The sequence below is a fragment of the Pyrgilauda ruficollis genome, unplaced genomic scaffold (genome assembly GCF_017590135.1).
Source record: "Pyrgilauda ruficollis isolate IOZ18807 unplaced genomic scaffold, ASM1759013v1 scaffold79, whole genome shotgun sequence".
In the NCBI taxonomy this organism is placed as follows: Eukaryota; Metazoa; Chordata; class Aves; order Passeriformes; family Passeridae; genus Pyrgilauda; species Pyrgilauda ruficollis.
This window is the reverse complement of record NW_024529821.1, coordinates 5790330-5813598: the sequence shown is the minus strand read 5'-3', so window position 1 is coordinate 5813598 and position 23269 is coordinate 5790330. Positions and strand designations below refer to the sequence as shown.

The window sequence follows — 23269 nt, the reverse complement described above, 5'->3', positions numbered from 1 at the left end:
ATTTCTGCTGGTAGCTTAGACGAGAAAAGCTTTGGTTTTCACCTCATTCTCTCATTCTTTCTAGGCTTGACTGGGGACACGAGCAAGAGGAAAGCAGTCATTGCTGACAGAGTGAGTCTCTGAGCTCTTGCCAACTGGATTTTCATGTGCGCTGGGGTGATACTGTGTTCCTAAAAGGAGCAGTTTCTGTCCTCCATGAGTTAATCCAACTAACATCTAGAACTGTGCTCTGTGTTTATGTGAACATGGAATAAACTCTTCAACTGATCCAGTTCATTTTTTACAGGAACTTGCTTCTGGGAGGGGTGTGTTTAAAGTACCCACTTACTGCAATAATTATTTAGCTGTGCTCTGTTCTTGTTTGCAGGTAGCTATGTTTTGCTGTGTAATATACTTTAACTTAAGCTTTGGGTAAAGTCATGGCCCAGATGAGCCTAGTGCTTCAGGATGTGTTCACCAGCCTGAAAACTGACTGTTGGGCTGGCTGCCCAGCTCTGTGGTCAAAGTTAGTGTGGGCCTTCAGTATCCCTCTGGGCACTTCTGTGCCATTGTCACACCACTATCTCTTGGCAGCCTCTTCCCTCTTCTCCTTCCTGCCCACAGCACTTCATACCCAAAATGGGACAGCAGAGTTTACAGTGCTGCCGAGCCCCAAGCCAGTCTGAAATGTGCTACCAAGCAAGGCCTCAGTAAAGGATTTGAGTGAATGTTCTTATTTGTTGTAATTCAGATGGTTGAAATCCTTCTGCATTACACCGATCGGACTCTGAAGAAATGTCCTGACCAAGGAAAAATCCAGGTTATGGAACAGCACTTTCAGGTATGGTGCTCCAGAGGACTGCAGAAATCCTTTGGCTTTTTTAATTAACTTTGTTTTACTGCAAACATTACTTGTCTGTTTTTGAAAAAAAAAAACTTGCTGTGTTTCAGCTCAACTCTCACCTGTTGTATGCACTCACAAAGTCAGGACTGGGGTATAGTGGGTGGCAGAGCAGAACCCATGTGCTCTCTGTGCTCTGCAGGAGTGTCAGCAGAGCTTTTGTCCATATGCATCAGCATATGGAAAACCTGTAACTGTGCCAGCTACCAGCTGAGTCAGATACCTCATTGTTTCTGCTCTGTGTTGGCCAGGCTGCATTTCGTGCTTTGCAGGATGGTGCTGCTTGACAGGATTTTTGCCAGTCAGTCCCTACAGCTTTGTTGTGTTTGTTCCCCAGGATGTGGTGCCTGTCATTGTGGATTACTGTCTCCTGCTGCAGCGCATGTAAGTCTGGCCTTGCAGGCCTGTCCCCAAGGCAGACCCCAGCTCCCCAGGTAGCCCCCTGTGCTGTTTCCTGTGACACCACGTGGTGAAGGGGAATTGCATCACATCATTCCATAGCACATGTCACATCACAGTTCAGAGGAGTGCCTAAAAACCAGTACTGAAGTCAGGAACTCACTGGTCACACAAAACCATCTCTTAAATTTGCATTGATGTGTTGAGGAAGAAAAGTTGCTTTGAACCGAGAACCTGCCTTCATAGATTTTTCTGTCATTCTCATCACTTCCCTTCTCATAGCACTTTTTTTTTTGCTGCAACATCCCTAGCTGGTTTATGCTGTGTATTTTACCCCAGTGCAGGAGCTGAACAGGGCATTCAGTTCCTGAGCCTGGGAAATACAGAGAAAATGGAGTTTAATTTGGAGCCCTTGGAAAGTAGATAAGCAAGGAAATTTTCATAAAATTATTTGATAACTAAACTTCTCACTTCTCCTAGGGATCTGTTATTTAACCAGATATATGACAAGATGAGTGAGAACTCTGTAGCCAAAGGCATCTTTCTGGAGTGCTTGGAGCCATATATCTTGAGTGATAAGCTGATGGGAATCACAGCTCAAGTGATGAAAGACTTGCTGCTTCACTTCCAAGACAAGAACAGGTTGGAAAACTTGGAAGCCTGCATTGTGCATATGGATATCACCAGTTTAGACATCCAGCAGGTGAGTGGTTGTGTTGCATACTGTATTGAGCTCCTCTGAATAAATCAGCACTTACAACATCTTGTGCTTCTAAGTGTAGAATGGCATGTGGGGTTTCCCTGTGTCCCTGGGGTCAAATTCAGGGAGTTGGGAATTGTACAGTGTGGCTGTGTTTTGTTCTCCCACTTTTTGTCCTGGCATAGGTTAATGCATCAGCAGCTGAACATGTTGGAAAATCCCTCAAGGTTATCCCCAGTCACTCTTTCCCATTCTGAGTACCTTACCTGACATCAAAGGCTGCAGGAGCACAGAAAACTGGAGTTGTGTTTGTCAGCTTGGGTACTTGCTTTTGCACAACAGTTAGTGGAGCAGCGTTCCTGCTCAGCAGTCCTGTTTTCTGATGGCATGGCTTTCCATTTCAAGGGTGAAGCTGCTTGGAAAGTTGATGTTATGCTTCACTAACTCAACCAAACTATTGTAAGCAAGGTTTTTGAAGAACTAGTTTTTAAAATTTATTCTTTAACTTCATATGGATGTTAGACTCTAGACAGTTAGATTCCATGCTTGCTGTGTGAGCAATAAGTTGAAGACTCCTTTGGGAGGTTTGGGGTTTTCAGAGACTGGTTCTGAAAGTGGAAATTCTCATTCTGCTTTAAGTTGTACTCTTGGATGATGAAAGTGAAGGACAGGGCCTGGGGAGTGAGAAAACTGTGAGCTAGGAGCAGCTATGTAGCTGGCCTGTGCTTTGCTGCCTTGCAGGTGGTTCTGCTGTGCTGGGAAAACCGGCTGTACGATGCCATGATCTACGTCTACAACAGCGGGATGAACGACTTCATCAGTCCCATGGAGGTAGGAGAGCTGCTCCTGCAGGAGGGGTTGCTGGGGTGTTCTGCACACATTCTTCCTGAGAAACAGCATTTCAAACCCAAAGCCTTATTTTATTCTCTGTATTCTGCCTTCTTGCTCATTTCCATTTCAAGGGGGAAATCATGTGTGATATGTGCAGTTTATTTCACTGGATGCAGTAGAGGAGAGAAGTAATTTGTAACTACTGTGCTTTAGAACACCAAATTCCCTGCTGAGGCAGAAATCCTTTGCAGAGTTAGGGCAGGAAATATAGTCATGTTAATAAAATAAAAAAGAAAAGCAGCAGAAGGTAATAACATGATTATTTAAGGAGACTGTATGTACACAATTCATACAAAAGGCCAGAAACAGCCCTTGCTTGAGGCAGGCCTTGTTCTGAGCACTTGGAAGAGATCTCTCAGCAGGAAGCACAGGACTCACTGTAAGGCCCTGTGAAGGCCCCACTGATTCTGCTGGTTCTTCTGGAAATGTGCCAATGGCTCTGGAACCCCAATGTGTTTCACCATTTTCAGTAGTGCTGAAATAGAGAATTGGGACCATTAGAATGGGAAAATCTTCACCTGCCTAAGTTTTAGCAGCTGTAATCTCATTTGATTTTTCTAAGGAAGGAAGCTCTTTAGGTGGCCATAATTTTAAAAAGGACTTCTGAAAACTGAGCAGTAGATGTAGGAGTGCAAATAACTTTGCTTTCTAGAGGCAAGTGTTTAGACAAATCCTCATTCTACGTTCCCAAACTAGGATCTGGTCACCCTGCTGAGTGGTGGAAGTGTTTGCTCCAGGATATACAGGAAGAATAGGATGCGGGGCTGGTGGGTTATGCTCTGACTGACCTCTGGGACTGCTGAACATTGCTTTGCTTTAGTGTGGCCTGTGCTTAGGGTTAGAGGTGATGGAATGAAAGCTGTTTTTTAATAAAATCGGCTGTAAACATCTTTTGCCGTGTCTTGGAGTCCTCTGTGCTTGTTAATTAGAAGACATGGTGATAAAGAGTTTCCGTGGGAGGACACCCCACTGATCTCTGCTTTGAAACCACACAGGTTCTTTGCTTTGAGATTTTCGAGCTGCTTGAGAACTGCCTTTTTTCTTGTTACAGAAGCTGTTCAAAGTCATTGCTCCTCCACTGAATGCTGGAAAGTCTCTCACAGGTACAGAATGCTTTTCCTTTTAAGGTTTCTACTTTTGATACTTGGTATTTTGAATATCCCCAGTCACTTCCAATGAAAAGATGCAAAAAGGGAATACATATCCAATACAAGGGTCTTGGAGAACAGAGGAGTGTTCTAGTACTGTTTGTAAAGCTGCTCTACGTTGTATGATAAACTCTGTTTTTGTGGGAGAAGAACTTAATCTCTGTCTCTTGTCTTGCTGAAGAGAGGGTGATGAATAACTTTTCTTTTGTAGATGAGCAGGTGGTGATGGGCAACAAGCTGCTTGTGTATATAAGGTAAGGTCCTTCAGAAAGTATGAGGTGTTGTCTAGTGGTGGCACCAGATTTTAAACTTGCTGTAGTTGCAGAACTTACTGGGAGCTTCAGGTTCTGAGAGATTCTGTAAAATAGCAGTGGGAACTCACTACAGCTGACTTAAATTTAAAATCCCTTCCTGTTGCCTGTGGTGTGCATGAATAGGAGGGATCAAGTTGGAGGCTTAGAGCCCAAGTTACTGCTCATGTGCATTTTTAATTTCACAATTTGGTTTTGTTGTGTGTGAGACACAGAGCTCCTTGACCAAGGGCTCAGTAGCCTCATGTTTTGTAGCAGGCCATGCTGTGCCTTGCCTTTTGGGATAGCTCAGCTGTTCCTTCCTGGGTTCCCTGTCATTTGCAGGAGCTTGCAGAGGAGGGATTCATTAGTGAATCCCCTTTCTGGAGTCTGTGCAAGATTGTGAAGTTACTTTCTGCATTACTCCAGCTTCCTAAAATTTGGGGGAGACACTGAATTTTCCCATTATTTTTCTGCAGTGGAATGACTGCAAATTCATGCAGTGCATTGGCTCAGTGTGTATTAACAGCAGCGCAGCCTGGGATGCTTCTTGCTTTCATGATTTACAAAATAAATTGGTTTGCCTTGTGTTAAGGGTGTCCTGAAAATTAAGTCAAAAAATGAACAATTCTCAATGTCTTTAATGTCAGGTGTATTAAAATGCCTTTCCCTTCTTTTTCTGTAGCTGCTGCTTGGCAGGCCGTGCATATCCATTGGGTGATATTCCTGAAGATCTGGTCCCTCTGGTGAAAAATCAGGTGAGAAACCTCTTGGGAGGCAACTTTCCCACATGAGGTTTTTAGAAGAAGCTGCATATGTCTTTTTTCACGGATTTCCAAGGGAAAACTATGATCAGTCTGATAACTGTATCTTTGTGATATGAGTGTATCCCGCTGTAATTACAAAAGTAGTTTTTAACTGATGAAATCAAACAGTTGTTGCAGTCTGAACATTTAAATGTAATATTTTTTTTCAATTCAAAATTGAAATTGGGGGGTGGGAACACAGTTCTCAGTAAATGGGTTTTTTGCCTTACTCTTCACCACAGTGTTACCAGAAATGTGTAGCTGTTTCTTCTTTGTAAACTTAATCTGTCAAATATGGGAGGGTCTTCCCTGTTTTCCAAGGCAAATGACACTGGATTGACACTGGGGAGAAATGTCTCTAAGTAGCTCTTGGTTGTAGGTTTCTTGAAGGCTTTTGACTCCTTTGGACCAGTCTGACAATTTCTTGAAACAGGATGTTCCTTATCATCACTTTTTGTGCTTACAAGACTTCTTCCTAAATTTCTGGCTAGCTTTACAACATTTTTTTTTGTTGCTTTTAGCATTTCACTTCCGTTTCAGGGCTCCAGTGAGAAGGAAGTGCTTTTTCTTTTGCACTTTGTCTTTGCAGTACAATGGAACAGCTGGTTTTTGAATGGGGGGTGGGTTTTTGTTTGTGGTTTTTCTGTGTTTGGATTTTGTTTCCTAGTCTAGAGCTTGTAGCTCTATGTATGTGGTAGCTCTGGGCTCCTGCAGCCTCTTTCCTCAGCAGCTGTGCAAACCAGCCCACTCCACTTTGCTGGGCCAAGCACTGGCTGTTGCCCTCTCCCAAGGTTGTTGGGTTGCCTCCTGCTCAGGCTCTGAGGGGAAGCAGGAGCCCAGTCAGCAGCAGCAGCCCTGGGAAGAGCCTCCAGCCTGTCCTTTCTGTGGTTCCTGGGGGTGTTCCTGAGAGCTGGGCTTAAGTAACACCTTTGTGTCTGGTGGGTTTGTTTTGTTTTCTTAAGCATTTCTAGCTGCCAGAGGTCAGCTGGGAAGGTGTGGATCTGACAGGCAAGCTGCTAATTCCTTCTGGATTCACTGCCACTGTGCTGACAGAAAATGAACTCAGAGCAGGAGTAAATGGGGGAACGTGACACTTGCAGGGGGTGGCTGGGAAAGCCCATGGCCTGTCAGTTGTCTGTGGGATCCCAGTGTGTGCCTGACACATATTCCTGAGTGCTGCTCCAGCCTGGAGCCACCTGCTCCCTTCCTGCTGGCAGCCAGCTCTGCTGTGAGCCTGGCTGAGACACCTGCAGCTGGCCCTGCCCTCTTGGTTCCCTGGGACAGCCTGAACACCTCTGTCAGGGGCTCAGCAAAGGGAGTTTATTTTGGAAGATGCCCTCAAATTTCATGAACTGCAAAGTCAGTGGAAGAGACAGAGTTGAAAAGCACCTCAGTCAACCTTTGCAGTGCCAGAAGCTTTGTGCCTCACAGTGAGGGGGCAGATTGACTGGCTCTTCCCAAGTGAACTGCTGACAAGGAGAGGAGCTGTGCCCTGGATAAGGAGGAGTTGCACAGCTTCCCAGGAAAGCTGCCAGGAAGGGGAAGGAGTTTTCTAATTTCACACGCTTCTGTCTGCAAGTATAAATAAGCCTTTATTTTTGTTTGATCTTAAATTTTGATTGATCTTAAATTGGTTGGTGATTCTAAAGAGGGGCTGACAAGCAACAGAAAACACCACTCAAATGAGAACCGATGGACTCCTAAGGGGCTTTAAAGCTTAAGTGCAAAGCAGATAACAGTGCTGCTTTCCCACACACTTGTGCTCCCAGTTATCTGAAATCCATAGGAAATGTGCTGTCTTTGCTTGCCTTGTCCTTGCAGGTGTTTGAGTTCCTGATCCGGCTGCACTCAGCTGAGGGGTCTGTGGATGAGGAGGTGTATCCCTACGTTCGGACCCTGCTGCACTTTGACACACGGGAATTCCTCAATGTGCTGGCTCTGGTAAGAGACCCTGGCTTTCTGAGAGGAAAATGCTCTGCCAGTTCTCCCATCATCAGTGAGGTTCCTGTCAGTAAATCCGTGCTTTAGCTAGACCAGGAGTTCCTGGCTTGGGGCAGGAACAGTTCTGGTGCTTTTCCTATGAGATATCAGAGGGAATCACAGTAGTCCTTTGTGGCCTTAAATACAGAATGATGAACATGGCATTACACAGTGAAAGTTCTGGCAACAGAGGCTGTCTTTAAAACATAGGTAAAACAAAAATAATGTATTTGCAAAGAGTGTTCTAGTGCATATCTCTATCTCCTGCATGGAAATCTTTCTTACTTTCCAAATTTCTAGGATTTCCTATGTCTATTTGGACCCATTACTTTTACCTGAACGTGTAAAAACCATTTTGGTAGTTACAAAAGAGCAAATTATATCTTGGAACCTGCTGTTTAAGGGTATGCAGAGAAAGGACTTATCACAAAGCAGCCAGTGTTGGTTTGTTGCTGCTGCTTTGTGTTTGCTGTTATTCTGAGAGATTCTGCTCAAGGTGTCAGTGTTTTGCCTCTTGCAGACTTTTGAAGACTTTAAGAATGATAAGCAAGCTGTGGAGTATCAACAGAGAATTGTGGACATTCTTCTGAAAGTGAGTGTGCCTAAAAATGAACTGTTTGTATCTAATTGCATGCAGTGCTGTGCAGTACAGCCTCTAATCTGGAGGAGGTGTTTCCAGTCCTGCCCTGGCTGACACCTCTGAGAAGGTGCTGGGCAGGAGCATGGATTCACCTCAGCCAAAGCTGTAGGTTGGATATTCAGAAGTGATGATACATGCACTTTAAATATGCTGACAGAGAAGTCTCCTTTCCTGTGATTTCACCTGGGTGGTGCTTTGTCAAATTTCTCATTTCTGCACCGTTAATCTTATTTTGATCTGCTGCTCATTGAATGTCCTCCCTGATTGCTTCTGAGCATGAAAAAGGTCCCAAGTATTCTGTGCTTGGCAGGGTGCCACTGCTTTTCTGCTGAATCCCTGCTCCCTGTGCCTGCCAATGCTATGTTTGGGATGCAGCATTTTCAGGATGACAGGCCTATCTTTAGTTTAGGAGAGAAGAGGAATGTCAGTTATCAGCCTGGTGCTCTGGAAATCACTTGTCACCCCCATCCCCTGTTCCCAACAATGGATGTTCCCATGAAGAGCTCTTGCTGCCAAGCTGTCACCATTAATCACAAGTGACTCCACTTGGAGGCTGTTTATGTATAAACATACCATAAGTAGCATTTCCCTGTCCCTGTCATCACTGATAGATGAGACAAGGGCACAGTGAGTGACTTGGGTGGCAGTGCTGCTGCAGTGGGCTGAGACACTGCCACTGTGAGGGGTTTTGTGAGCCTGCCTGAGCAGGATGTGGCTCTGAGGGGTGTTTTAGCCCTGTGCTGGCTCAGCCCCTCTGGTTTGTGACCTGAGCTGCTGTTAGCAGGAGGTAGCACGCTGCAGCCATGTTCCAGAGCTGCTGGGGATGTGTTCCTGTCATGGCACCAACAGCAGGAGGGCAGCCTGAGAAGGGCTGCAGCATTGCATTGCATCTTTAGGCAAACAGTATGGTGTTAAGAAAACTGTCAGTCCTTTGGTCTGGAATCTGCTGTCCTTTTAGATAAAAGTTAAAAACTCTTGAAACTTTCAATTTAAATTTATCATTAGCAATAAAGAAAACACCTAGGAAATAGCTGTGCTTTTGAAATAGTTTGGTGGGCACAGACATTCTGCTAATGCTGATCAAAACTTTGCTAAATGAATCATCCATGTGGCTGGTCTGCAGCCTCTGGGAAGTTGCTCTATTCCAGGGGTGCAGTATGTTCACCTTCACATAGACTGACAAGAACCCAGTTTGTGAAAAACAAAGCTAAAAGTAATAAAACACTCCAGATATTTCAATGTATAACTTTCAATGGTGTTAGGTAGTGCTGTTCTGACTAGGCCCTGTAAGAAATAGCCTTTTTAGAAAATGAAAACTGAAAAAGAGTGATTACATTAGCTGGTGTCTCAAGCAGAGCTCTGCTTGATTCTGTAATGTGTCTGGCCTGCCTGCCTCTCTTGTGTCACGAAACCATTAGCATCTCTTGGGGTCTGGAACTCTGGGTCACTTGAAGAAATTGATTGACTCCCCCCAGCTCTGAGTGAGTGAGATTATAAACTGTGAGCTGCTCCATGGGCTTTGCTACAGCAGTTCTTGGATCTTAGCTGACAGAGTTGTCCAGGTGATGGATTTCGTCCCAGCTTAAACACACTGCTCTTAGAGGGGACTCTCCAAACAGGGGCATTTCACTTTCATTTGGGGTTTAGGATTTTTTGAAGCAGGAGACACCAAGTCAGGACACATCAGGCTCACATTTTTCACACCTGGCAGGTGAAAAGCACTTCTTGGGTTTCCAGTCCCTTTTGTGGTGATTCTTAGATATTTCTTTTTTTTCTGTAATTTCAGTCAGCACAACCACAAGTTTTTCTAAAAGTTGTTAGACTAATGCTAACATAATGTGAGAAAAACTTTTCCCCAAACCTGCAGTTGTTTCTTAGCTATTAGAGTAGTTCTTTGCATGCCACAGTTGAAGTGGTGAAATGGGGCTTGACATGAGGTGTTTGGGGTTGTTTTCTCCTATAATAATTGTACTTTAACCATGTGACAACATTTCTCTGCTCAGAAGCTGTTCCATGTCCCATGAGCAACACAGGCTACAGAGGCAAAGATAAATGTGGGTTTGGAGCATCTTCACACCTGAAAAACAGGGACATGCAAGAATTCTTCCCTTGAGTAGAGGGAAGAGAGGTGGAGCCTCTTCAGCTTTGGGACAGAAGTGCTTTAGCAAGGACACATCCACTGCCTGTGTCTTCAGGGGACACAGCTGAATGCTGGGGAAGGGGTCTTATGTTTGACCTTCAGGATGGACTAACACTAGGAGGTGTCTAGGGTAGGAGGAGGCACAGTGGCTCACAGGGATTTCTTCTTGTCCCAGTTAACTTTCCCAAAGGCAGCTGCAGAATCAATTCCTTGAGGGTTTATTTTTCCCTTTTCTCTCCAACATTTCTCAGGTCATGGTGGAGAATTCTGACTTCACCCCATCACAGGTTGGCTGTCTCTTTACCTTCCTTGCCCGTCAGCTCGCCAAGCCCAACAACACCTTGTTTGTCAACAGGACACTGTTTGACCAGGCAAGTATTCCTGAGTGTGTGTGACATTCCAAGCAGGATGCACCTCTGCAGAAAGTGTGGTCAGTGCTGTAGACTGGAGCAGGTCTGGAGGTACTGGTGCATTATAACCAGGTGGCATCTTGCTGGGCTATTGCTGTGGTTTTGCAGGAGCAGAGTAGGACAGACCATGGAAGCACAGTACACAGTGTTTCAGCTTGCCTGGAACTGTGGGACAAACAGCATTGCATCCTAGTGCAAGTGTTCAAGGCCAGGCTGGATGAAGCTCTGGGCAATCTGGTCTATTGGAGGTGTCCCTGCCCATGGCAGAGAGGTGGAACTGGATGAGCTTTAAGGTCCCTTCCAACCCAAGCCAGTCTGGCATAACGGATGTCAACTAAAATTACATTAGTGAGCTTATAGAGCACATAACTGTAGCTGGTAATTTATAGTTCAGGTGGCCACTACCTTCTCTGCTGTTTGAAAAAGGAATTTGCACCAATGTATGCCCAAAGCTTGCATGAGTTAGCTTTGTATCCCAGCTTAAGTCTCAGAAATTCCTGGGACTGAGGAGGAGGCTTCACTGGCTGCAGCAGTGTTGCTGTGATTACAATAAGGATGTATGAGCACTAATAAAAATTAATTAGAATATATATGTCCTTGGTCCTAATTTAAGACTGAAGAACTCTGTGGAGGCTAAACAGATTTGGATTAAACACTTTCATTCCACATATATTATATGTTATGAATGACATAATTTCCTGTTTTCCTGATGAGAGGGCACAGTCAAGGAGAGTGGGTCAGTGTAGTGATGCCATCTGTTTGGTGTGTAGTCTGAAGCAGAAACTTGGGGTTCCCTGAGTTCCGTAAAGTTTGGTTCTAGATCCTGGTGCAGATCCTGTGTTTCCCTCTCAGGAGTCTTTCAGCAGTTCTCTGCCATTCCAGTATTCCCAGTTTGGTTCCAGGTACATTCAGATGGCCCTGTTGTGTGATGGTTTGCTGTTGCCACTGCTGGTGCTCCGGGTGTGCTGGTCAGTTTGTGCTCCCAGCTGTGGCAGCCAGGCCTGGCTCACACCAAGCTCTCCCCTGGCACAGGTGCTGGAGTTCCTGTGCAGCCCAGATGATGACTCCCGGCATTCCGAGAGGCAGCAGGTAAGAGCCTTCTAGGGATGCTCCTTGGAGCACCAGGCAAGGCCAGGCTGTGAAGCAGAATTTGGCCTTGGGAGTGAGTATGGGCTTTGGGTCACATGCCAAAGACATGGGCATGGGAATATTGGACAGTGCTGGGCACAGCAGGAGGGAAGGGTCCTGCCCAGCATTGCCTGCAGGAACAAGAACAGAGGCAGGAAAGTTCTCATAAGCTCATGTCCTTCCTAGTTAAAGGACTGTCAATTAACAAATCAATAAAGTGAGCCCTGTGTTCTTACCATGTTTCGTGGAGCAGGAGCAGTGTAGTTGTAGTGACACTGGCTGTTCAGCTGCTGTTGCTGCCCTGTAAATAACTGGTGTTCAATCCCTGCAGGTCCTTTTAGAGCTGCTCCAGGCAGGAGGGATCGTGCAGTTTGAAGAGAGCCGCCTTATCCAAATGGCAGAGAAGGCTGAGTTGTGAGTTGCTGGACACAATATATAAAAACTGCCTTTAAATCTCTTCCACAGATCTTTCTTGGCTCCACTTTCCTTGTTTCTACTTGTAACTGTGTTTGGGGTTATTTTCCCTGTGCATTCACATCATGCTTCCTTTAAGATGTTCACATTTAGTCTCAGACTTTCTTTCCTGGGTGTTCTCAGAGAAAGCATTGCTAGGAAAAGGGGTAGAGTTGTGGAAGCCCTTCAGGAGAAACCCTGTGGGACTTGATGAGTTTTGACATTCCCTATCCTAGAGCCCAGGCTGTGTTCAGAAGTGCAGTTGTATATTGAAGTGCTCTGCCCTTGGCAGATGGAGATGCCTGGCTGGGGTGTGACCCACAGGTGGCTTTAATAGCATGAAGGGGTCTGGAGCCACCCCCATGGTACTCGTTTTAGAATTGAGTAGGAGAGACAAAAACAGTGTCTGGAAAGACTGAAAATTTCCAGCATCTCCTTTAGATGTGTTATGATTCCAGAAAGAGTCTATCATGCCAGAGCAGAGCCAGCCAGGGAGGGCATCTTCATCCAGGTCATGAGTTTGGGTGTTACATGTGTGAATCCACCATGCTGCAAAGGACCAGAGGGAGAGCAGTGGAGGGTGTGCCATGCCTGTTCTCCTGTGTGTCCTGAAAGGAGTAACTCAATCAAATTTTTCAGAGTCAATAAACACACTTTTTTCTCCTTGCTTCAGAGAATTTGACAGCCAGGCCCCCCAGCTCAGCCACTTCCAGAGCTGAAAGAGCTATAGTGTAATATTAATTATCAGACTCTTGATTTGGTTTGACTCAGTTACATCTGATTTTATGTAAAGTCTCAAAATATTGAAGATGTTTATTAAAATGTGAAGGTAGGAAGCTGTGTCATAACACATTGTTGAGTCATGTTCAGTGAATTTCTTCAAATAAGTGTAGTGGATTGACCTAGCTTAGAGCAGAGTGTTGTGGAAACAAAGAAGATGATCTCTGACAGCAGAACCTGTGAGACCTGATTTCATTAAGAGTTGTTATCCTCTGTCCCTTGCCTCTCCCCTCAGTAACTCCACTTTTCTCTGTTCTGTGTGATAATTTCCCAGAAGAGGGAGGTTGATGGGCAGGTTGGTGGCCTGAGGCTGGTATAAATGGCACTCCAGCACACTGGAGCCACCCATTGAAAACCCCAATGTAAGACATTTCCAAATGCTGCCTACCTGTTGTGCTGGCTCAGCTGAGTGCTTTTCCTGATGTGGGAAGTTTCCCTTCCTTTCAGCTATCAGATCTGTGAGTTCATGTATGAACGGCAGCTTCGCTATGACAAAATCATCGGCTGTTACCTGCGGGATCCCCTGAGGAAGGTGGGTAACCCTGGTGCTCCTGGCCTTTCTGTTTCGTGGCCATGCAGCCTGTCCTGCTGGCCACAGCTGCCTTGCTCTTCTAACATAATTACCTTAAAAATGCCCTTAACAGTTCAGGTTTCTTAGTTGTAGTCAAAGCTGTTTGTGTTTGCCTAGTGGAGAGGAGCTGATTATTTTTTTGAAGCTTCAGAGTTTTCCTTTATTTTTAAATCTAGTGCTAGTACATCAAACCTGAGTGCAAAGTGGGATTTATTTCAGATGTGGCTAGCTGCAGTATTTTTTGTTTCTGCCATTGGTTCCCACATTTCTTCCCCTGGACACAGGTTCTCTGCCCTTATCTCTCTGCCATTACCTTTAGCATGCATACCTGCCACAGTATTTGATGTATTCCCTTCCCTACCACCACCAAAAGTTGGGATGAGAGTCTGGCGAATGTGACCTCACCAGGTCTTTATAAACCCACAATGCTGAGTGTTGTGTGGGTAAAGGAGTCAGAAAAGGAGGTTGTGATAGTGAGGTGGCCAAAAACCATGACACAGGAAAGCACATGAGCTGGGGACAGTGCAGGAGAGCCTGGGGGAGAGGCTGGTGTCAGGGAGGAGCTCAGGAATGTGCTGGGAAAACTGAGCTACCCTCTGGCAGTGTTCTCTCTGCCTGGGCTCCTAGCTCAAGTGGTGTCCTGTCCTTTTTCCCTGTAGGCAAGAGGGAGACATTTCTGGCAGGGGAAGAACAATTCTCTTTGACCTCAGTGCTTAACACATTAGCACCAGGTTCCCCTTGGCTCTCTTTTCCTTCAGGAACTCTCTAGGGACATACAGCCTCCATGCAGATAACTCATCCTGACCTACTTGGAGAAGACTAGCCCTGAGGTCATGCCAAGGCTGCTGGAAACACTCTGGTTTCCAAAAGCCAGTGCTGTCAGTGGTGTTGCAGAACACACTGCAGCATTTATGGGTTTGTGCCTTACAGGAAGAAGTTTTCAACTACATCCACAACATCCTGTCCATGCCTGGCTACAGTGCTGAGGAGAAGCAGCTGGTGTGGCAGAAAGCTTTGGACCATATAGAGGTAAGTACAGTATCTCCTGCACCCACAGTGCCTCAGCTCCTGCTAATGGCTCTTGGATGTGCCGGGTGCTTTTCCAGAAGCACGAGTGTCCGGTGCTGAGTCACGGCTGTTGAGACAGCTCTGACGTCAGCTCAGAGCTCTCACACGTTAGTGTAAGTGCCTCTCTCAGAGCCAGGCTGGCTTCCTGGTTTCAAGTGCTGCTCTTTGGATAATGGTGCTTGCTCAGGGAGTGATGGGTAGTGAGTGCTGTGGAGCAGGCGAGGGATCCATTAGCAAGTGTTCCATCTCCTGAGCATGCAGCAGCAGCAAGGCAGGATATGGACATCACAGTCCTCACAGGCTGGAGGATCCAAGTCCTCATCCTGATTCCTCACACTGATAAGTGCATTCTGCCTTGGTGCCCTGGCACTGCTAACCTGGGGAATGATGGGGTCATGACTTCTCTGTAAGACACAGGCTGCTGCTAGACTTCTCCAACTAATAATTTTTCCCATGTTTTCAGTCTCTGTCGGCTTCAGGGGATGGAGATGTCTGAAATGATTGTCCAGTCAGTAGATGTGGGGAATCTGTAATATTTCTAGTTCCTGTAAGGTGCTGTCAGTCCCCACCAGGGTGATCTGGAGATAAGCCAGGAAAATAATTCTGTCTGTAAAACAAGCCTTGCAGACAACACTCCTTAGCACAAAATGACCACAAAATCTGTATCCTGTGAGGCAGACAAAAAGCTAATGGACACATCCAGAGTACTTTTAGTTTCTACCAGCATCTGCAAGTAGTGCATGACTAATGAGAAAATGGACCAAGAGGGAGAGTGATTCAAAAGGTAATGCACAAAGAAACCCTGGGAATGCTGCTGCCTGACATGTGGCTCACTGACCTCACAGCCCCTCTCCAGAGGCACTGGCAGAGCTGTGGGACTGGTGGGGATGGTTGTGCTGGGTCTGAGCAGGCCTGACTCATTGCAACCTCATCAGAACAACTGGGGTTCCAGGTTGGGCAAGCTGCAGCTGCTGTGCTGCTTCTTGTGTCTGTGTCCTTCTTCTGCTGCATCCCTGATCCCCAGAGAGCTGCTGGGCTGGTGATGGGCTCTGTGGGTCACCTTTCTCAGGTACTGTCACAGAGGTCAGCTCCCTGATTCATTTTGGCATCTTCTATTTCCCAGGATTGGTAAACCAGGTGGTTCAGCAGCCTGATGGCTGTTTTGTCCTTTTCCATTGTGTTAATCCTGCTCTCAGACATTCAGAAGACTTGGAACAGTACATGATACTTTACTGGGGTGAAGCTGTGATTTCAGCTCTTAGGACAGCTGTCATTTGCTGAGCTATGAATGCAGCAAACCAGCCTCTTCAGGCAAAACTAGCAGTGTCTGGAGAGGATTTCCTGGAGATTGTATGGCAGAAGGTGGAGTTTGTGATCAGTGCCACTTTTCATTTGTCCCATCGTCTCACAGCCGTTGTTCATTGATGTTTATCTTTAAAAAATAAACTCTGTTCAGTCACACAAGGGTCCTTTTCTACCCTCATACCCACATGCCTTGTGTCAGTCCTGTCCCCTCAAGGGCTGTCTAAGCAGTACCATGTTTGCAGATTGTTCAGACCTGGGAGAGGATACAAACCCAAGCACCGAACGTTTTTCTGGGGAATGGGTTCTGAAGGTTGCACTGGTTCCAGACAGGGAGATTGGGCCAACCCCCTCCAGCCTGACAGTCCTACCTTCAGCAGTCCTGGAGACTCCCAGGGGGGGTTTGTCTAGAGAGAGAAGTAGATTAAGGCACTCCCACTCCTTTCTGTGTCCCTCTGCACTGCTGTGCTTCACATCTCCTGGGTGCTTTGGACTGCCTGAGTTTGTGGGGTGAGAGTCGTGGGGACACAGTGAGGGGCTGAGCTTGTGCAGTAAAGCTGTGGGGTCAGACACTGCAGAGCTTCTTCTGGAGCAGGCAGGTTTTCCTCTGGACACCTCACCAAAGGTATTGTCTGCGATAGCTCTTCCTAAAGAATTCGTGGAATGGTCAGGCTCTTCCTTGCTTCCCTTTGCCCCAGTCTGTTGCTGGCATTGGCTGTATTCAGTGGCTGCTGTGTCTGTCTGGAGGCCAAGCTACTGCTAAGGAGCTTCTTCAGTTTGGGTTTTTTCCCAGATGTACATTTCTGAAAATTTTCTTTCTTTACTGCTGTAACACTTGGTTTTGTTCAGTAAAGAAATGTTTTCTCGTTTTTACGTTCATCAAGGGGTTTTGGGAAGGGTTACCAGGTGCACAGTGTTGTTTTGCAGCAGTTGCTTCTCATTTATTTGGAAGTGTGGATGCATTTGGAATGGTTAGAAGCAAAAAGCTCACATTGCAGATTGTGTGAACTTGTATGATATGAAGCCTTTTAGCACAAGCTTGACAGAAAGCAAACCCACAGGCATCTAAATGATTCTTGTTTCCTTGTATTGCAATAAAGAAATTGCTTTTTCATGTCTGGACAGGTATCAGTTATGGTGAGCAGTCACAGGAAACTTGCTTTTAAAGCTCTGGTTTGGTTCAATTCAAGCCAGTTAAACACTGTTTCCATTGAACTGAGAAATTCCCAAGGGTTGGTTGTTTCCTCTTTCCTGCTGGCTCACAGGTGGCACTGGGAGTGTCTTGTTGGCAGGGGGTAAAGGCAGTTGTCAGAAAACTTGATGAATAACTTCCTCTCCTTAGGAAGAGGTGGGTTCTTGGTGTGAGGAGTTTTGTATTCTTCAAGGCCTTGTGTGTGGCAAAAACATCAACTTTCAAAAATCTTTTTTTACCAAATACCCTTCTACTTTTTCTACTTTTAACTACTACTTTTTTTAACTACTTTTTTAAACTACTTTTACCAAAATACATTGTACCTCTCTTTGTACAATGGTGTTTGTTGTCTTACACTTGCATCTCAGGAAAGGTGCAGTTACAGTATGGATGGGCTCAGTGGTGCTGCATAATTATATTGCCTGTGAAGTCAAAAAGAATTAATTTGGTTGTGTTTCCCCCCCCAGGAGCTGCTGGTGCTGAGCCCAGGTAAAGCAGCTGACCTGGCAGCCATTCACTTCAGCGAGCGGCTCGAGAGCATCATCTCCAACCTGCAGGTGAAGTGTCAAACTCTGTTAGTCTGGGGCTTCTGTACAGTGGGGATGTCATTAGTAGGAAATGATTGCTAAGAGTCATGGGGAGGTATTGCTGTGTCAGAAACAGAAGAAAAATAGGCTGTAGCTACTCACTGATAGGAATTGCTACATCTCAGTTATTTGGCCTGTTTGTAGAGTTCTGGCCATAAAAATGTATAAGCTCAGAGCTGCTGGTTGCAGCTTTTAGTTGGGGTTTAGTATGGCTTGGAGTCCCAGAGCAGAGCTGTTGTCAGCCAAACACATCCTCAGAATTTGTGCAGGACATGCCTAAAGCAGCTCCTTCAGCAGGCAGCAGCTGGGAGCTGTGTTTTCTTCAGTGGCTATAGTTCAAGGATCACTGTTTTACAGCACTTTATTTAAAATAACAATACTGTGTCTCCTCCTGTTGTACAGGACCAGTTCTTGCTCTTCCAGTTCCTGAGGAGTCTCCTTGATCCCAGGTATGTAGAAAGTTGGACTGTTTACAAACTGCAGTGTGCAAATGTGGATTCAAATCAATTCCTTGAACCAGTGCATCAGCAGCCAGCCTGTGGCTGAGATCAGGCTTAGGAAAGGTGACCTGCTCCTCAGGGTGCTCCAAGCTGGGAAGAACAACCCAAAAGAAGCATTGTGGGGAGCATCCTTCAGGGGAGTCCCTGCTAGCTCCCTGCCTGGGAAGTGCTGTGGGCTCCAGTGCATGGAATGTGCTGCCTCTGGCATGTGGGGGGAGCTTGGGCACTGCTGCTCCAGCTGCTCCAGAGGGCTGTGGAATGCTTACCCTGGGGCTGGAGCACCCATTTCTCTTCTCAGCAATGGCAGCTTCTCTTCCTAACCCACGGCTTTGGTTACTTTACTGAGGTGCCTATGTTCAACATAAACAGAAGAGCATTTTGGTCAACTGACATTTTTAATTTCTGTCTTGTTTCAGAACTGCTGCCATATTTCACTGCAAGCTCCTCTTTTTAACTACTTGCTTGCTCCATCTGTGCCTGTTCTTTCACTGCTTCAGCACTGAGTGTTCTCTTTCTGTTAAATCAGTATCAAATGCCACAAGACATTTATATATGCACAGCCCCAGTTGCTTTCAAGCAATTGTTACTGCAACTGAGGGAGAGATCTTGGTTTGTCAATTAATTACACATTAATTGTGCTTAATGAAGGGAGGAGTAGGAAAAGGCAGTATTATCTAAATACAACTGTTAATGTTTCAGTTTTTGTTGAAGTGGAATTAAAAACATGCTTTGGAAGCCAGAACCTGGAATTAATCAATCACCTCTCAGATTTTAATGTAAATGAAGGAAAAAAACCAACCAACCCAAACCAAAGCCAAAACCCCAAACATGTTTTGTTCTTCACTGAGTTTTACAGACATGTTTGTGTGGAAGGTGTTAATTTCCACACCTCCTGTTTTCTCCAGGGTCAAAACAAAATTAAAACATATCTTGGTTAGGTTTTATAGGAAAGAAATCAGATTATTTAGTTAATCAATGATTAATTGAAAAAAAAAGAAAAGTGTTTAAGCAGAAATGAAACCCAGCTGGATGTAAAGTAGGACTTTGTTTATGCTGTGGTATCACTTGCACCCAGTGAAGGTAGTAATTAACCTGGATTCTAATCTTATGCACAGAGTGCCTCCCATAATCTCTGAGTAATAAACATATCTAATTTCCCTCTGCCATAATTAGAGCTAAATAGACCCATTTCTCCTGTAGTTACCTTCTGATCACGGGCAGCACGTGATGTGTTCAAACCAGCAACGGGAAACAAGGCTGTGCATCTGATCTCCTCACAGCTCTCTGCTTTTCCCTCAAGGATGCTGTTCCATGTGGTGCACTAGGCCACGTGGCTTTTTCCTAATAACACTCAGATCTTGAGGTCTGTTCTCAGGAAAAAACAACTGTGAAGTTGTTTTCTTCTAAGACCTATTGAAAGGAGCTGAACTGTATCCTGGGAGAGGCAGGGAGGGAGGTGAAATCTTGCTCTGCAGATCTACCTGCAGAGGCACCTACACTGTGTAATATATTTTTACATAAAATAGTGGTTAGGCTATTCTGCAACATCTGTGTCTTTTCTTCCAATCTAAATGTTTACATGCTTCTTTTGTGAAGCAAAATTTTTGTCAAAGTAAAGATTCTTAGAGCAGTAAATGAGCTTTTTAAGGTCTCAGATAGAAATGATTGCTTGATCATATGGGGACAAGACTCATCATGCCGGTCTTACTATCTGAGTTGGTGGAATTGCATTAGGGATTAATTTGGCCCATTTAATTTAGCTAGAGATTTATTTTTAAGGAGGTGGAAGGGGGAAGGGAGGAAACAGGGTTAACAGGAATTGCCTGGGGAAATTAAAACCAAATGTCTGAATGTTTGTAGCATAAAGCAGCCCCAGGAAACAGAGAATGTAGTAGGGATTGCTCAGCTCATTAATCACAGTGTTTGCTACGTTTCCATTTTAAACTCTAGAGTTTTTTCCTCTAAAAAAACCCCAGCACAGTGAAGCATTGTCTGTTGGCATTTGTGTTTATGTATTATACCAACAATATTAACTTATTTAGCCACACAGTGTTCTGGGTTTATAAATGTAGTAACAGACTCCTAAACCATGAGGGTTTGTCCCAAGGGCTCTCCTCTGTGCCCAGCTGCCTGTGACGCTTGCAGGGCCCCCTTGTGCCAGGTTTCATGAGAAACCAGTGCTTCTCTCTTGCTTTTTGGAAAGACTATGGCAGGGGAGACATTGGACATGGTTATATTGCGGTGAAAATGATCCCATCTAGCTGAAGAGGACCTACAAGACTCTGGACTGTCTGTTAGTTTTAGAAATTACCAAAATCCAGCTTTATTTCCATTGTCTCTTCTCTGTGTTTTTTTGGGTTTTTTTTGGATGAAATAAATGGCTGAGGGAAGAGTGAGCTTGCTCATGAAGTCATGAATACTTGGTGCCAGAGTTATTTCCAGACTTGAAGTTTGTTCTCATGCTATAGGTGCATGACTTGCCATTTTTCCTGTCTTGGCAGACAAGATCAGAGAGTTTTATTTTAGTCTACCCATAGAAAGAGGAGAGCACTCACCCCCTTGCAGGCACTGGGGGAGTTGACAGGTTGTTTGTTGTGGGAGGAGTGAATGGTGAATGCAGAATTCAGGGTTCTTGTTGGGTCCTTCAAGGTCCACTCTTTGCTCTCAGAACACAACAGTTTGGGCACAGTTTTTGTGGAGTTGTGCTCATACTTTGCACACTGTGATCAGTACATGGGTGAGGCTTTTGTTTCTGGGTGTGTTGCATTTATAGTCATTGTAATCACACTAAGCTGCTCTCTTGGCCTGCTCAAGCCACAGCATTCTGCTAGCCTTTCTTGGATGGTAATATGCCTTTTGTAACTCCCAGGAAATACAGGGTATTGGATATCAGACCTTTTCCATCCCATGGCTGTAGGGTTTGCACACTAACAGATCTTCTCCTGCTTAGGAATTTGTGTTCAGAAAGGTAATAAAACTCAGTACATATATACATCCTGATCCATTTCCTTTCCTAGCAGGAGCTTCAGCAGAAGCAGAAGCTTTGTTTTGTGGCCAGGATAAACTTGCACTGTTTCCCTGTGCAATGCACCAGTCCTAGAACTGCCATGGGAAGTGTAACATGCAGTGGCAGAGAGCTGCTGTTCATTTAAGAGTTGCAGGTGCTGTGTCTGGCTCCGGGGAAGCATCATCCTTTCCCTCCTCACTCTGAAGTCTCTTCCTTCTCGTTGCTCTTTTTAAAACCAAGATCAGTAGGAAACTGTCAGGACAAAGGGACATGGGCACTGCTCACAGTTATGTTCTCTGTTCTGTTTCTGCACATGAGGAGTTTGCTTAATAATGAGCCCAGGGACTGGAAAATGGGGATGTTTCTCTAAAAGTATGAGTTCCTTTCTCAGTGAGGTACATCAAAGGCATGAAACATTAAAATGTGGTAAAGGAAGTCAAAGAAGAATTTCAGGAGCAATAAGCAAAAAGCAAAGAGCAGGTCTGTAGGACACAGACAATCAGGATCTGAAGAGAGCACTCAGACCATAAAGTTTCATTGAGGAAATGAGGATAATTCTTTGTGCCTCTTTGCCGTGGAGTTGCTGGAGATGAGTCTGTGCTGGTCTCTTTCTTCACAGGGGTCTTTGAGAGTTTAATTTGTACTGAGGCATCAGGAGGATATGTTGTGGAACAAATGAAATGGCTGCTGAGAGACCTCCAGCACCAGTAACTAGTGGAAGCAGCATAATTTTCCTCTTAAAGCCAGATTTTTAAACTTCTGTATTAAGGATAAAAGACAACACACAATTGAATAAGAAACTCTTCTTCCCAGCCGAATTGCTGGACTAGAATTTGATTTTTGTCTCTTGTGCCCGTTTTATTCCAGAGAAGGCATTAACCAAGACCTGCTACACCTCCCACCCTGTATCACTGAGCAGTTCATTGAGCTGCTCTGTCAGTACAGCCCAGACCAGGTTTTGGAGACACTCAAAGTTCTGGAATACTGCAGACTGGAGGAAACCATCCAGGTAGGAAAGACATGTATTATGACAGGGGCCATGGGATGCATTCAAATAAGCTCCTACCCCTTTAAACTGCTGTAAAGATTCTTCACTTTAGGCTTGGATTAGTTCCTGGATGCTCTTTCAGTCTGTTTCTAACACTCTCTGTCCCTCTGAGCTGCTAAACTGCTCTTCTGCAGCACAGGTGGATATATTTAATAGACTAACACTGAGTTGGGTCTCAGGGCTAATAAGAAAGGGCCATTAGTGCTCTGAAGCTGCTGAGAAACTGCAGAGTAGAGGGTGGCTGTGTTGCTGCTAATTAATCATGTTGGGGGTATAAGAAATCACGGGCCTGGGGTTTTTGGAAAACAATGATGCCAAAATCTGCCTTGTGCTGGGAGAGCAACTGTTCCTTCTCTGTATGGAAATTGTACCAGTAATTTTTGATTGCTGGTGGTGGGAAATAGTGCAAGCTGAGAAATTAAAGGAGGTCCAGGAGAGCTGCTCAGCCTGGGTGAAGTGCCTGTGAGCACAGGCACTCCCAGCCCTGGCCATCTGCTTGGCATTGTCTTGTGGATAAACAAACACTGGCAGCTTTCTTCAGACAGACGTTTACCTTTTTTTTCCTTTCAACTCAGATAACCCAAAAACATCAGCTCCATGAGGCTTCTTCCTATTTACTAGAGAAGAAGGGAGATATCCATGGTGCCTTCTTGGTTATGCTTGAGGTACAGTACTCCCAAATCCTGAATGTGGCATTGTTGTCATGCTGTCAGCATAGTGGCCTGTGCTCAGTTTGAATGTTGTCCTTGTTCCTCAATTTTTTTCCCATTAGAATCCATGGAAGCATTTGCCTCCTGTCAAATACCAATAAATTGAAGATGTCTGCTTACTCAGAACATCAGTATATTTTTCTGACAAATCTTCAAACATTTAGAAGATACTAGATGCTGAAATTTGTTTTTCATAGCCAAAAATCGTCTTTCAGCTCCTTCTTTCCTTTCCATATTTGGCAAGATGTTTTTGCCATGTTAGTTGTGCTGGGGAGGAAAATGGGGGCAAACCTGTGCAACCACACCTTTGAGAAACATTTCTATCAGGATTCTTGGGATTAAACTCCCAAGTTGACTGTTCTGTGTCCTCTCTTTTGTTTCAGCGATTGCAGAGCAAGTTGCTGGTGCTTACTCAAGATGATGAAAGTAAGACTGACTTAAATTCCATTTTCTATTAAAAACAGACAGATAAACACAAAAATGTCAAGTGCTTGTGTCTGACACCTGGTATAATGAGATTGTTTTGGGTTTCTAGGCATTGTAGTGACACTGTTCATATGGTAGCTGTTTGGATGACACTCCCTTGCTCTGGTGTTCTGATCTTGGTAGCGACCTCAAACACTGAGGGATGGTTTGTGT

The 23269-nt window shown here is 45.0% G+C and overlaps 1 protein-coding gene across 2 annotated transcripts in view; it reads left to right on the top strand.

Moving 5' to 3' along the window:
* The window catches only part of VPS8 (VPS8 subunit of CORVET complex), a 66800-nt gene that overhangs the window by 21672 nt on the left and 21859 nt on the right, over positions 1-23269 (top strand). For both annotated transcript variants that reach the window (XM_041486884.1, XM_041486883.1), the window contains 20 exons: positions 65-111; positions 731-820; positions 1218-1264; positions 1760-1982; positions 2721-2810; positions 3922-3973; positions 4230-4272; positions 4994-5066; positions 6936-7055; positions 7615-7686; positions 10126-10245; positions 11317-11373; positions 11744-11826; positions 13093-13177; positions 14147-14245; positions 17246-17335; positions 17768-17814; positions 21740-21881; positions 22496-22585; positions 23014-23056. In XM_041486884.1, the coding sequence (XP_041342818.1) occupies positions 65-111; positions 731-820; positions 1218-1264; positions 1760-1982; positions 2721-2810; positions 3922-3973; positions 4230-4272; positions 4994-5066; positions 6936-7055; positions 7615-7686; positions 10126-10245; positions 11317-11373; positions 11744-11826; positions 13093-13177; positions 14147-14245; positions 17246-17335; positions 17768-17814; positions 21740-21881; positions 22496-22585; positions 23014-23056 (1713 nt within the window). The remainder of the gene's footprint in view (positions 1-64; positions 112-730; positions 821-1217; positions 1265-1759; positions 1983-2720; positions 2811-3921; positions 3974-4229; positions 4273-4993; positions 5067-6935; positions 7056-7614; positions 7687-10125; positions 10246-11316; positions 11374-11743; positions 11827-13092; positions 13178-14146; positions 14246-17245; positions 17336-17767; positions 17815-21739; positions 21882-22495; positions 22586-23013; positions 23057-23269) is intronic.